The sequence below is a fragment of the Anticarsia gemmatalis genome, chromosome 19 (assembly GCF_050436995.1).
Source record: "Anticarsia gemmatalis isolate Benzon Research Colony breed Stoneville strain chromosome 19, ilAntGemm2 primary, whole genome shotgun sequence".
Lineage (NCBI taxonomy): Eukaryota > Metazoa > Arthropoda > Insecta > Lepidoptera > Erebidae > Anticarsia > Anticarsia gemmatalis.
This window is the reverse complement of record NC_134763.1, coordinates 6,845,777-6,860,174: the sequence shown is the minus strand read 5'-3', so window position 1 is coordinate 6,860,174 and position 14,398 is coordinate 6,845,777. Positions and strand designations below refer to the sequence as shown.

General features: G+C 35.2%; 1 protein-coding gene across 4 annotated transcripts in view; it reads left to right on the top strand.

Annotated features, from left to right (window-relative positions):
- LOC142980965 (uncharacterized) overlaps positions 1–14,398 on the top strand; it is a 91,989-nt gene that overhangs the window by 23,195 nt on the left and 54,396 nt on the right. For 3 of the 4 annotated variants that reach the window (XM_076126601.1, XM_076126598.1, XM_076126599.1), the window contains exons 2-3: positions 9,012–9,199; positions 12,508–12,680. In XM_076126601.1, coding sequence (XP_075982716.1) covers positions 9,012–9,199; positions 12,508–12,680 — 361 coding nt within the window. Of the gene's footprint in view, positions 1–7,543; positions 7,711–9,011; positions 9,200–12,507; positions 12,681–14,398 lie in introns of those variants that run through there. The other variant, XM_076126600.1, reaches the window with a different exon arrangement.

Below are 14,398 nucleotides of genomic sequence, written 5' to 3'. Positions count from 1 at the left end.
CTTCCTTTACCACAATCTGTAATAAATACAGCCAAAAACAATAACATCCGCAGAGGTTAATTACTATTTATCGCGTAAACTTTTCTTCCTTATGGACACAAGTTTGTTACCGAAAATAACTTTATGTATCAAGTTATACGAGCTGTTACAAATACCTGTTTACAAAAGTATATAGAGGAAAAATTTGGAGAAGATTCCTGGAACAGATTTTGCCTCCTCTATTACGTATCTAACGTTCAATATCCTGCATTTAGGGTATTATATTGAGTCACCTAAAGTGTCATAACGACAGAACACTAACGGTTGTCACCACGTTGATTGTGGGACCAACGTCACCGACCCTCAATTGGTCGTCGGGAGCGCGATTATTTTTGCAATCAGAGCCAATTGTCCACCTCTTACGTAGTATCACCTCGTTGCAAACTAGCGAGTTTTATGAGGCCGACGATTTGCGGCAATTTATTTGTTACGGCTCAGCTTCTTCAGTCACGTATCAAAGGTAGCTAATTTATTGACTCATTTCAGTTTTTTATTGGGCATAGGAAAACGATGAAACGCACCTACTTTTACTACTACTACTACTACTTTCACTGACACTTTCATTTTTGGAAATTGGTTTAATATTTCCTGTTTGATTGTTTTTCGAAGATATTATTTGAAAAAATAATAAACAATTTCTGTCATACCTTCTATTCATCATCAAACATGCTTAAGCATTTAGCATGCAAAATTATTCCAGTAGTTGAGTCCAGTCTACCCACAGCAAATTATTCGCCTAGTTTAACCAGACCTTAAAGCTGAGTGCTCGATCATAAACGACATTGGCCTAAATACTCCCTACTGTTTATTTATCTCATGTTAGCTTTGGAACAAAGTAAGCAATTCCAGACGAAACCTGTTATCTCTTCGAGGTGATAATTAAGCATTCTCAATCTTTTAATATCACCAGACTTTACTGAATCAAGTCCTGATAAGTAATGATTCATTCAGAGTTGTAGAGAGAAATTAGTTATTCATTATCAGCGTGACATTTCGAACAATACGATTTCCCGTTTCACCGAAACCGGTTGCGGAAGAAATTTTCATTAATTATTCAAGGTTGGCTTTCTCTTTACACAATGATATATGAACAACATTAAATTGAATACTTGATCTTTGTCTGCCACCCGAATTTGCATTAGTGCTAACAAACTTTTACTTAACATCACAATATTTGATTAGACGTATCTCGAAAATGCTTGCTAATCAATATGCTCTTATAAGTCAGAATAATGCTAAAATTGGTAACCTATTCATTGCCGAACCAAATAAGCTGTCGTTCATCATTATCTTTTAAAACCTCGCCTTTCATTCATGTCACTGTTACCATGCGCTTTTCGGTATCTTCCATAGCAACAGATTGAAGTTACACTACTTATAATCATATCAATATTGTCATCTCTTTGCCAGACATTCTTTTCCTCGTTTCTTCTTGTATAATCAATCAATCACGTTCTTCGAGCGTGTCAAACATGTTTTTTTTCTAGACCCCGGCAATTTACTGTTGTAAATTCATTGCGTTACTGAGAATTATGTTTATTTATACACGCATCTCGCCTGTTAACGCTCAGTTGCTCCTAAATTCCTCGGACGGTACATTTTTCCTCAATCCGTTGCACTCTACCTTGTTGGTGTTATCGGTCGGAGCGAGTTTTATCGGGTCCTCTATATTTTTATTTACTGTTCGATGTTTACAATCGCAGCATTTGTACCATGCCGTATCTTTTCGAATTTTAAGTACCGCCTTTGATGTATTTTCGGCGATTGTCGTGGTATTAATTTTATCTTAATGCTCTGTTTGAATACTGAGTCTTACAAATACAGGACTCAATTTAATTCCATTCTTACTTTTAACCTTAAAAGGTGCTTAAATCTGATTTTAGAAACATATTTCTTATCCCCATGTCATACTACCTATATAAATCAGGTAATTTTTATGACTTTTATGATCACTATTGACACGACTGCCTAAAATTCCTAAAACGTTTTTCCAGCACTCCATTAAAATTTGGTCAACTCGACTTCCTAGGCATATAAAACAATACTTATTTACACAAAAAGATCTGTTGTTTAATAAGAGACAAAAGTAAAAAACTGAATAATTTATTTAATATTTTATTTTTATTGTAAATATAAAATGTAGACTAGTGTTAGTTTGGACTATGATATCGACTATTATCGATATTCATGATGTGTCAGCATTCTGTTCCACATGGCTTACGAGCCTAAGTGATACACGCATTTGCACGCTCATTGAAACTTAGTCTGTCGCTTTATCTGAAGATTTTCAGTAGACATGATCTATATTTACGATATTTTTTGTTGTTTAAAAGTCATCACACGTCGTTATTTTGCTTAACGGTACCTATAAGTAGGGAAAAGGACTTCTTTATATGTGCCTTTACTTCTGAATATAATTAGCACATGTTTGATCCGCAGCCTTCAGGTACATGTACCTACATGTTAGCCATTATCCAAGTCTAAACAAAATGCTAGTTTGGGGTTCCGAGTACCGCATTGCTAAACTTACCTAATACGCATTTAAATTTATTTCTCCGTAATTCTATGTAACGCATATCGGAATAATTAGTATTGTTATTCCCTACTTACTTGAAAAGGCTTAAAATAAAACAATAACAAATAATTCTTAGAATTACATATTCTGTGCTGCAAGGAATTAGTCAGCATTATATTTGACCTAGGTATGTGAGACTAGTGTACTGTTTACTAATGAGATAGTAATTTATAACAGAATTTCTTGTTGAATATATCAATACGCCAGCCAAATATCGAATACCATATTACCAACCATTTTCTCTGATATACAATGAACATCTTTTAGATGCTTTCTACATGATTTTTACGTAGCTTCCTGACAATCTTTTATATGCTTTTATAAATAAGGATTCGTCCCGATATTTTAAAACGCCATCGGAATTAAAAATTGCGTTTTGTACCTGGGTATTCCCCATCAAATTCGGAATAGTAAACCTAACCTACATGACTAAGATTTCTCGTTTTAGGAAACGTTTTAGGAATCGCAGATTGCTTTTCGTTGTTCTAATTTGCCTTTTAAATGAAGTAAACACGAGTTCGAAGCACTCCATCCTGTATTTTTGGAAATAGGAACGAAATGGAACTGCATTAACTATAGTTTCATGGCACTGACTATCTGTCGATCAGACTTCAATTATATTTCGTCTAATCTTACTAATATGCCATCAAAAACATTCTGTAAAAACCTCAAGTCTCGCCGTAAAAAGTTGTGAGATCGATATAATACCAAGTCGATTAATCTATTTAGTCTCTACTTAAAGGACCTTCTGTCTTAAGTTATTACGTATGTTATTATCATGCCAATTTAAAAAAAAATACCTTTAAAACAAATAGACCAACCTGGCCATCGCATGATTTAATTATTAGTATGTATCACACTACACAGCACGACGAGAAGTTAATGCTCCTGAAATGTTAATGGCGAATTTGTGTTTTCTTGCGATGACCAAGTCGATCTAATTGTTTTAAAGGTATTTTTTTTTAAATTGGCATGATAATAACATACGTAATAACTTAAGACAGAAGGTCCTTTAAGTAGAGACTAAATAGATTAATCGACTTGGTATTATATCGATCTCACAACTTTTTACGGCGAGACTTGAGGTTTTTACAGAATGTTTTTGATGGCATCTCACTTCTTTTTGTAGAGCGAACATAAGTCCAATTTGTATGGAAAAACGTTTTTTTTTTTTTCATAATTCAACATATTTTCCTATGGGAATGTTGTTCAGTTTCATGGGCTAAACACCCTATCCACCCTATACCCCCTCCCCCGTTATGTCTCATATAGTAGGTACCTATTTACACCTATTTATTTTATTTTCTACTGTAATAATAATTCATTAACTGCAAATGTAACCTTGTAATCTTATACATTTATATGGGATTACAAAGTTATTGTTGCAGTTGGTGTATTTAGAAAACTGGACCGAAATTAGAAAATATTAAATTTTTCCCATGATTAAGACACTAAACCCTATTTGTATTCTAAATTTTAAGCTTCTAAGTCTGCTAGAAGTACCTTAGACTTTTGATGATCGGTGAGTCAGTGAGTCAGTGAATCAGTGAGTGACAAAATTCAAAATTTTAACAAGTTGTCATTCCTAAACTACTGATTCAAATTGACTGAAATTTAAAATATACCGTGTTTATACAATGACTAATTAGTTGCAGAAAATCCAGGCTTCTTGTTTTATCCACAACGAAATTATAGGGGTGTCAAAATAGCCCGAATTGCTTCGAGAAAAGGATGTTAACGGCCGTGCCGCTTTTTTTTTGCTCGACTTGCGGGGGCACTTCCGTGCCCCCAGATATGTTGTTGTTGATACTCTTTCACGCAAAAGCTATATTTTATAATGCTATGAAATATATTCAAGCTATGAAATTTTGTACGTAGATATATTTGGATCTGGATTAATAGGTAAGTACAGGAAACTCTACGTAAATCTTTTCACGCGAACGAAGTCGCGGGCAGAAACTAGTCTGATATCTATACTAATCTATACTAATACTAGCTGACCCGCGCAACTTCGCTTGCGTCATATAAGAGAGAGTGGGTCAGAATTTTCCTCGTTTTTGAAACACTTTTTACTGTTACTCTGCTCCTATTGGTCGTAGCGTGATGATATGAAATATGTTTTTTTTTCACGAAAAATATTTATATCTCTTAATATAACGAAGTCGCGCTAAGGCATATCCGCCATTAAAACAGTTGCCATGACAACGGAATTTTGTTATTTCAATGTCATTATAATATTGACTATTCGCGACTTAGTTCGCTACTTGAATTTTCCCGGGGAATGCGTCATTTTCCCGGGGTAAAAAGTAGCCTATGTCCTTTCTCGGGTATCAAAATATCTCCATACCAAATTTCATGCAAATTGGTTCAGTAGTTTAGGCGTGATTGAGTAGCAGACAGACAGACAGACGGACAGACAGACAGACAGACAGACAGACAGACAGACAGACAGACAGACAGAGTTACTTTCGCATTTATAATATTAGTATGGATTATAAAGCTGAAGAGTTTGTTTGTTTGTTTGCTTGAACGCGCTAATCTCAGGAACTACTGGTGCGATTTGAAAAATTCTTTTAATGTTAGATAGCCCATTTATCGAGGAAGGCTATAGGCTATATAACATCACGCTACGGTCATTAGGAGCGGAGTAGCAACGAAAAATGTAACAAAAACGGGGAAAAATTTGACCCATTCTCTTAGGTGACGCAAGCGAATTTGCGCGGGTCAGCTAGTATTAAAATAGCTACAATTCACATTATAAATTATCTACAAAACCACTGTCCAGCCATGTAGTTTTTCTCTATATTAAGGTTTATAACAGCCAATAAAACGTATTTTTGTCGGTTTATATTTTCTTTCTAGCTCAGATCTGTATATTGCTCTTTTATTCAAGGAAAAAACGTTGTGAACCACCTTTTTACATGTCATTCACTCACATTCAATAAGAACGTTTCCTAAAATGTCTGCTTGCTTGAAATGTGTGGAATATTCCGGAAGTGTTAAAGGGAATAAATGTTGTATAACTTGGTCAAAATGTACAAAATTCCTGGTATCGAGAAAATTTTCTTTTCGTTTCTCTTTACGTAGCCCTCAGGCGTTTGGCAGTTTGGCTGTTTAAGGAAAAAAACTCGGTTAAACAGTCCAAAAGTTATGAAATTCGAAAGTATTATTTCCAGTTAACATCGTCAACGTTACACAAACGAATGGAATAATATTGACCAGTATCAAATTATTTATCCTTTTCTTATAAGTAAACTCTCAGAAATAGAATTGAAAAAATGGGCCATGTGTCTCGCACTCGCACAATTATCTGTAAAAAACTGCTCTTGGACAAGAGTCTACTTAAATGTTTACTTATTCTCTTTTAGTTTCTTTTAATAGCAGCAACTAAAATACTTCCTCTGTGAATTTACAGTCTAAGAACTTTCTTGGATGATGATATCTAGCCTAGTGACAATCAGAGGGACAGCGTAGTTTCAAGAAATAGGCTCCCGTTTTTACCCTTTCCGTACGAAACTCTAAAAAGAGGTCCCGTAGCTTCGTTATCGTATTGACGTACATTTCGTATGAACGCTTAAACAATTTCACACGCGTTCATTTGCTGAATAAATTGTGTCTGCGGTACACCGTGTCCCCATCAATGCTGATCACGTACCGAGACTTAACTTACGTCAATAATGTAGCCAATTCAATATAACGCCAGGGTTGTCATTCATCACTAAGTCTGTACGTTTTACGATCACGTTATGTTCTCTGTGCGTTGTTTTGTAAGTAAGAATCTACCCCTCTGCCTTCTAGATATGCCCTTTTTTTTGTTAAATAGAGTGAAGATGAATCGTGACTTTTCTAGTGATTGCTACAAGTCGTGAAGTTGTACGACATCTTATGCTCGTGTAATTCTGTTTTGTCTCATTAATTAGTGTTTATAGATCGATACCTGGTCTATCCAAATAGCTACACATACTAAACCCTTATTTTGTTTCTCCATATTTTCATAAGCCGATAAATATGATGTGCGTTTTTTGAAACTAGAAAGGTGTGTCTATCAATAAATGGACTTACCGTTGCACTGTTGCCTAATTTAAAATTTTAGGCTCATTACATTAATGTCATCATTAAATAATGAAGGATGACTAAGCGCCGGTACTTAAACGGAAACTCGAATAATACGATCCGATATCTACTTCTTAGAATTCAGTACATAGCATATGCCAGCCCTAATATGGTACGATAATTTCCTCGGTAACCTTATAATGTTGCAGCGCCGATGTGGCGGCAGGACTATTTATTGTCCAATGTTTGCTCAAATCTAATATTTGGACCGATAACACTAAAGATAAAAGTATTAGAATTATTTGAATTAGCTTGTCGTCTTGGCAACTTGATAATAGCGGGGTATAATAGAAGATTAAATACAATTAGACTGTACCGACAGTCCATGTTCGAATCTACCTGCTGTTAGTATTGTTGGGTTGGTAAAAAGTTTTATTGAGTGTATCGTGGTACCCTTTCGGTTAGGTACCTGAGCCTTTACAAATGATAAAACCAGTCGAGCGATTAGTTGATCGATGCGTTGTTTGGTGTACAAAGTACTTGACTACTCGACCCTGTGTTGGTATATCAAAAAATGTGCTCCATTTCGGAACGTCAGTGATTGCAAGATACCCCATTTTGGCATCTATTCAACTTTCAGCCTACAACTTTTTTGAATAGATAAGAATTGTAAGAACAATGAAAACAAAACGAGCCCCCAAAGTAAATATAGTACTCGTTAAAAACTACAATAATCGCTCATAACTTGTTTAAAAATGCATTTGTGACGCATTTCTTAAATACGCTATTTGGAACAAGTGATAAAATGGCCGTCTGCCGGGGGCCTAATGACAAATTAATGGAATAAAGTTTTAGTAATTATTGGACATACCACTCGGTTGCTTCGCATAGAATTGTCTTGTTGCACTCTCTGCTGTTTCTATAGAAATAAATACATTTTGGTGAAATTAATGAGCCCAATCGTTTGGAGATTTGAAGATGTGTATTCCAGGAGTGCCGGAGGTCGCCGATACAAGGAACAAACTTTGTGCTATAAAGAAAAGGTACTAAAAATTATAATGAAAGAAAAAAATGACAAAATATTTTGGAGTTGATAGTGACTTGTTGAATTTCGGTGTGAATAAAAAGAAATTGAATTAGTTGTGCAATAGGTACATAAACGGACATTTCGAGAACTGACTGGTGTAAATAAAAAATAGATAATATTTATTACCCTGCTGCTACGTTAAAAGGTGTTATTTTTATAATAAATGGATGCAGTACAACACTATATTTTAAATGCTCTTCTTATAATAAAGCCATTGATCAACAATGTTAATAGATATTTCCATAGCAATTTGTAAGACATGCTCGTTCGCGTGATCAATCTTCTCCTTGATTAAGAACAATAGTTCGCTCTATTTTTACCAAAGAATTTATTCACTCTGTTTCACAATAAAAACAGATCGTAATTTATAGTTGACTTCATTTTTTGTTTGAAAATACTAAATGCGTGTTTTGTCTACGCGAATTAATTTTAATGACGTGTAATTTCTGAACTTGTTAGTGTTGCATGTTAAATAAATTGCAGGTGTTTTTTTTTTAATTTTTATTACACAGAACAAACTTTGATTTTTGCCTGAATAAATTGATTTTATACAGTGGTTCCCAACCAGTGGTCCGTGGAAGTCTAAATATGGTCCGCGAATGATTATAAATTTAAATTTTTAAGGACAATAATACTATACTTTATTTTCAATATACTTACATAGTGGTCCCTGCTAACAAGAATAATATAAAAGTGGTCCCGGACTAAGAAAAGGTTGGGAACCCTTGATTTAATAGAACAAGAATTATGATACAGTGCAGATGAAATTACTTAGTTGAATTAACACCTATCTTCAGGTCAAAGATGTCTCTACATTGACGTGTTTCCAATTTTGTAACTGCGTATATCAATTATCTCTGTTAATTACATATTATTATGTTATTTGCTTATGTCTGTCTCGAAATAAAACATGATTTCAGATGACAAACTTGATGACAGGTTTAATTAGAATTAAGGATAAAATAAAAACAACTTTGTTTTTCCATGATAAATCTTCGATAGAGTTATCATTCAAAATATTACGTGGGACAGTTCACGCTTGTTTTTTTCGTTTTTTTTTACGTTTATACATATCAGTAATGAAAAATAAATGTCGGCAAACAAAATCGTATGCATGATTAGGTACCCACTATATAGTTCAAGCAATATATGAATCAATTAACCAGAACAAATTTTAAAGAATCTATTTTATCAAGTTTTCTTTTTTTTTGTCGAAAGACTGTTCAGTTAGTTCATGTATTATTCTTTTGTCTCCAGGAATAATGAGAAACGGAAGGAGAAGTCGCGGGTGGCGGCTCGGTGCCGACGCACCAAGGAGATGCAGATCTTCGCCGAGCTGTCAGCCGCGCTACCAGCTAGGAAGGAGGACGTGGAACAACTGGACAAGGCCTCCGTCATGCGTCTAGCCATCTCCTACCTGCGTGTCAGAGATGTTGTGTCTTTACGTAAGTATGAGAGATTATCTATCAACCGATTAGTCTGTTGCGGTAAAGGTTTGTTCAATTCCGGTACAGTTCAGATTTTTTCTCCTGTCAAGTTGTCATTTTTTTTGTCAAGTCTTTGAGGACTGAAAATGGCTGTGGTGTGTTATCATGATTATAATCTAACAACATAGCAGAGAGCCTTGGCATGCACGATTAATCAAGATTAGAAATTAAGTAACTTGTATCAAACAGACCACTGTCAGCTGCTAGGTCTGCGGGTCATTGATGTCCTCAATTTTGAATTTTATGTACCTCCGACAGTCGCAAATCGTGCAAGCAAAGCTCTTTACTAAGTTGTTGGACTAAAGGTCATTCTGTGGTTGCCTCTTAGGGGCAATTGAATATTGAAGTAATAAAGATGTCTGAAAACAAACAAAAGACAGCTGTACCTCGATTCTCTACTGCTTTCGACTACTTACAACCGGCTAGCTATCGAATTTTGACATTTAGAATGTATTGCCAATATGTTTCCTACGACACCCGTCAGAGGCGCTGATCAGATTTTCATACAAAATTTCTCGATGACAGTTCGGTTGTCGGTAGTCGATAGTAGAAGAGAATCGAGGCACAGATTGACAAAATAAGTAATAAAATTGTTGATACCGGCGCCTCTTCTACGTCACAACTATCACAGGATAATGCGGATAATAGCAGCAATACAATGAATGTAATCGAATTAGATTACATGTTACGATATCAGTATGAATGACGAGTTCTTGAAGGTTCTTGCGGACATTTTACTCAAAATGTTTAACAAAACTTGCGATTTTTTGTTTCACGAAGATAGTCGTTGATAAGTATTTTATTACATCATATCATATCTAGGAAGCTTGATAGTCTGACAACCAGTCTCATTTGAGGGTATCGTGTTGTAACCAACTCGGCTATGGAGGTCCGATGGGCAGTCGCTCCATGTAAAATATTGGTATCCAGCTACATCCGATGGCAGCTGCAGATTGGAAGCCGACTCCAATATCGTTCGAAGAAAGGCTAGGCAGATGATGTTAGGAATATACCTATGCTTAATATTTATTAACTATGAAGGAACGGTGTTACCGAAGTCTAACCTGTGATGTGCAAAAACTCAGGCCATATACAGTTTACCATGAATTTGACACTCATTATTGCAGTTAATTATTATGTTGAGATTTGTACAAGGAAAAATTAAATTATAGGTAAAATCACAGTGTTTTCATTAAAGTTTCCGCAAATTTTAGTATTTATGACAAATTAACCTTTAGTTTTACGTATATTATTGTGTGTACTAAGTACCTAGTTTATTAACTGCGTGTCCAAAAGAACAACAACAACATGCTAGTAGCCCACTAAAGATTATGATTAAAACTTACTCTGTTAGAAGCTTAGAAGAGGTAAAATGTTAAAAAAGACCTTATTCTGCTTCTGATTAAATACAATAAGTAACGAATCTGCTAAAAAACTTCATAAAGATACGATATGATTAGTGGCGCAGTGGTTCGATGCCCACGTTTTCTTTTTTAATTTTCCTATATATTTGATTTCCATGTGGAACAATTAAATACCTATGCGACTGCGATTCTCAAAAAGTTGTTTCGAGTCTAGTTGTACTTCGTGTCCGTTGTTTGTATGTTCATCAAAGTCCCCGCGACGCAAGAGCAATTTTTAGGGCTGGAGTAATCTTTAAAAAAAATATTTTGTATGGCGCTATTTCGCATGCGTAATAATATTGGACATGGCATGTTGCAAACCACAATTTTCCAGCTTATTTATAAGCTGAACGCGTTGATTAACTTCTTCCTAAGGCCATACGCCACGCGCTGGAAACCACAGTGACGTCACAGACCCATACCTCATCCAAACAGGTTGTCATCATTGATTTTATTACACCTTTATTTACATTGCAAAATTTTTGGTTACTGCTATAGTCTGACAACTTATAAGCAAGGTTCATCACTGGCGGTGGTATACAGAATTCAACATTAAGATCATCAGTAAACCGCAAATTATGTATCTTCTAGTGACCTGTTTGATATATCTACTTTAAACGATCTGTGGGTTAAGCAAACCTTGGCGCGGTCATTCCATAGATGGGTGACCGCATAGTGGTATTTGAACAGGGCGTCTCCGAGCTTCGGAGGGCACGTAAAAAGTCGGTCCCGGTTTTTGACAATTAAGATAACAATCGTTAAGCCACGTCAAAGGCCTTTCGGCGGCTTGAACAACTTTGACACTAGGTTGACCACTAACCATACAACAAGAAGACAAGAAGAAGATTATGGAAATACACTAAATTGTGAATTATCATTCAACTAAGTTGTACATGCGACGACTCCCTACTAAGTTGTCGAACTATAACTACATGTAATCACAAATTCGCGACACGATTCGACTTCAACTCGAAGTCGAATTGATAAAACATACGTGTCTTTCTGAAACAATAATGAGTCATATTTATTATCTTATTATCGTTACATCTAGTTACTGTTAATGTTTGGTCTCTTACCTTCTTATCGCGTTAAGAACAATATCGTAATATAACTTCTATTAGTTCTTTATTCCGTGACATAAACAAGAAACATATTTTTTCTTTCAAAGCTTCACGCTGGTACAGTAATAAAAACAAACCTTAATCCATGTCATTAAAGTCCATATTTGCTTGGCGAATGTCATCTTATTTACAGTCTGAAGCCAACTTTGACTTTCCGTCTAAATGGCATTTATATTGTTCCTTTTCTCCTCCCTGTTTGATACTCAAATGGTGTCACACCTTTATACAGACATCCAGTAATTGAATTGAGACAATAGTAAGAAATGTCAAAAGCTTTTAAACCAGATTGTATAAAATACACCACGAGGAGTGAAAATTCTTCTTCATTTCGTAATCTGACATCATAAATTCGTTGCTTTTAAACGAACAGTTCATATTCTTTCAATCTTGGTTTATATTTGCATTCTTCAAGGAACGGCGTTGAAAACATTCGATGTGGTAACACCATTTCTATTTTTGATCAATGCAATATGTCAGTTGGATTAAAAACCTTGTTCATTGAAAATGGACTTTATTACCGCTACAAAATATCCAACCTATTCGTCACGAGCGAATTGAATTATAATTTATTTTTGAAATTATATTTGCCTCATAATTATAATTATTAAATGCTTTAATTTCCCTTTGTTCTACCATTTAATTACCTTATTTGATAATAATGCCTAACGTGCAACAAATAACTTGTTGAGTCAATTAAAGGTCGAATTCCTGGAAAATTAAATGATGTATTGGGTATTTTCAGTTCCCCAAGTGGAGTCGGAACATCCTAAAATCCAGCACCCTAAAGGCATGGAGGAGGTGTCTTCGGAGCTGTCGTACATGAAGGCACTTGACGGCTTCGTCCTGGCCTTGTCACAGCAGGGAGATATCGTGTATTGCAGCGAGAACATAGCTGACCATCTTGGCATATCCGATGTGAGTATATTAACACTATATGATAAATTAGACTGTTAAATAGGTAATGGCGTTGATGATTGGCTGGCGAACGAAAGACTATCCTCGAAATTTGTGGTTAAACTGTAAAAAAAGTTACTTGTAAAATTCAGACCTGCTAGTAGTTCCAGAGCTGTTTCATAGAATTGAGTAACAACACTGTGACGTCTGTTAAAACTACAACTACAAATTTTTAGAACATATTTTTTTGACTGGTTCAATTATAAACTTTTAGCACGTGTGGGTTTTTGATCCAGCCAAAAGTCAAGCGGCTGCATATAAGACTCGAATTCGCAAGCAAGTCACTTAATCTAATTTATGTGGTACTGAATTTAAATTTAAAGTTAAAGGAAAACCTAAACGGAATCCAGTCTGCAATAACAATGCATATTGCTTGTGGTTTGAAAACAATACCTGGTTATAGGCGCCGACTTAGGGTGTGTCCTTTGCTAGGCTTCTACCTATTCATTGGCAACAGGAAAGTTTTATGCAATAATAATGCGTATATGTTTAATTAATTGTCCGACTAACGACTTATATTCTGATTTTGTTCCGCGAATTTTGTTCTGCTGTAGAACAAATTTAGATATAGGCCTATACCTATCCAAGTTTCTTTGTTTGTTTGCTTGTTTGTTTGTTAGAGCAAGTAATTGGTTAGTACCTTTATCCAAATACATACACAAACATAATTAGTCATTATGTAGACTCATAATATCACATACTAGCTGACCCGCGCAATTTCGGTTGCGTTACATAAGCGTTAAAAATTTTCCCCGTTTTTGTAACATTTTTCACTGGTACTCTGCTCCTATTGGTAGTAGCGTGATGATATATAGCCTATAACCTTCCTATATTCCTATAACCTTCGATAAATGGACTATTTAACACTGAAAGAATTTTTCAAATCGGACCAGTAGTTCCTGAGATTAGCGCGTTCAAACAAACAAACAATCAAACAAACAAACTCTTCAGCTTTATAATATTAGTATAGATTAGTATAGATTTTTCCTATAGGTGTTGACAAGATGTATGAATGTGAATGAAGCGTAAGTTTGTAGTGATCCTAACTAGTGGCGTTCTTCGATCTTTGTCCACTTACATAAGTCCTTGTTCAAGTCTGATCTAGATTACTAAAATGTATTTAAAACAATTCTGGAATACTACATTTTTTAGCAATATTGGCTTCTTTAGAATCTTTAGCTTTATTATATTCAGTCCGTTGTAAATATCCCGTATTCTTGGGTTCTGGATCTCTCGAGATTTGCTAACTTCTTATTCGATTTGCTAACTTAGACTGAATATGTGGCGTTCTTGTTAAGCTACTGTAAAACTTGGTGTCAAAACTTTGTAATAAGATTAGAGGAGAATAGACGCGATAATTCGAAATCCGAGATATTCAGATCTTTTACTTCCTATTCAATTCTTTTCAAAGGCTCCTCCATACATTACGCTACCCTTGAAACCTTTATTTCTTTATCTTCCTCATCACGGCAATGTACTCACGATTTGTACAACCATTCCTCTCCCATCTGATATCTAATGCCATTAATTGGTAACAACTAATTCCCTCCGCCTTAACTTATCAAGATGCTTAAGATTTATGTTCGGTATTAAGCAAATGAACGAAGTTGGGTATCCTGCCCTGATTAGATGTACAGTACAAAACGAAGTAAAACGGCGAAAGTCCAAAAGCTTTTTGA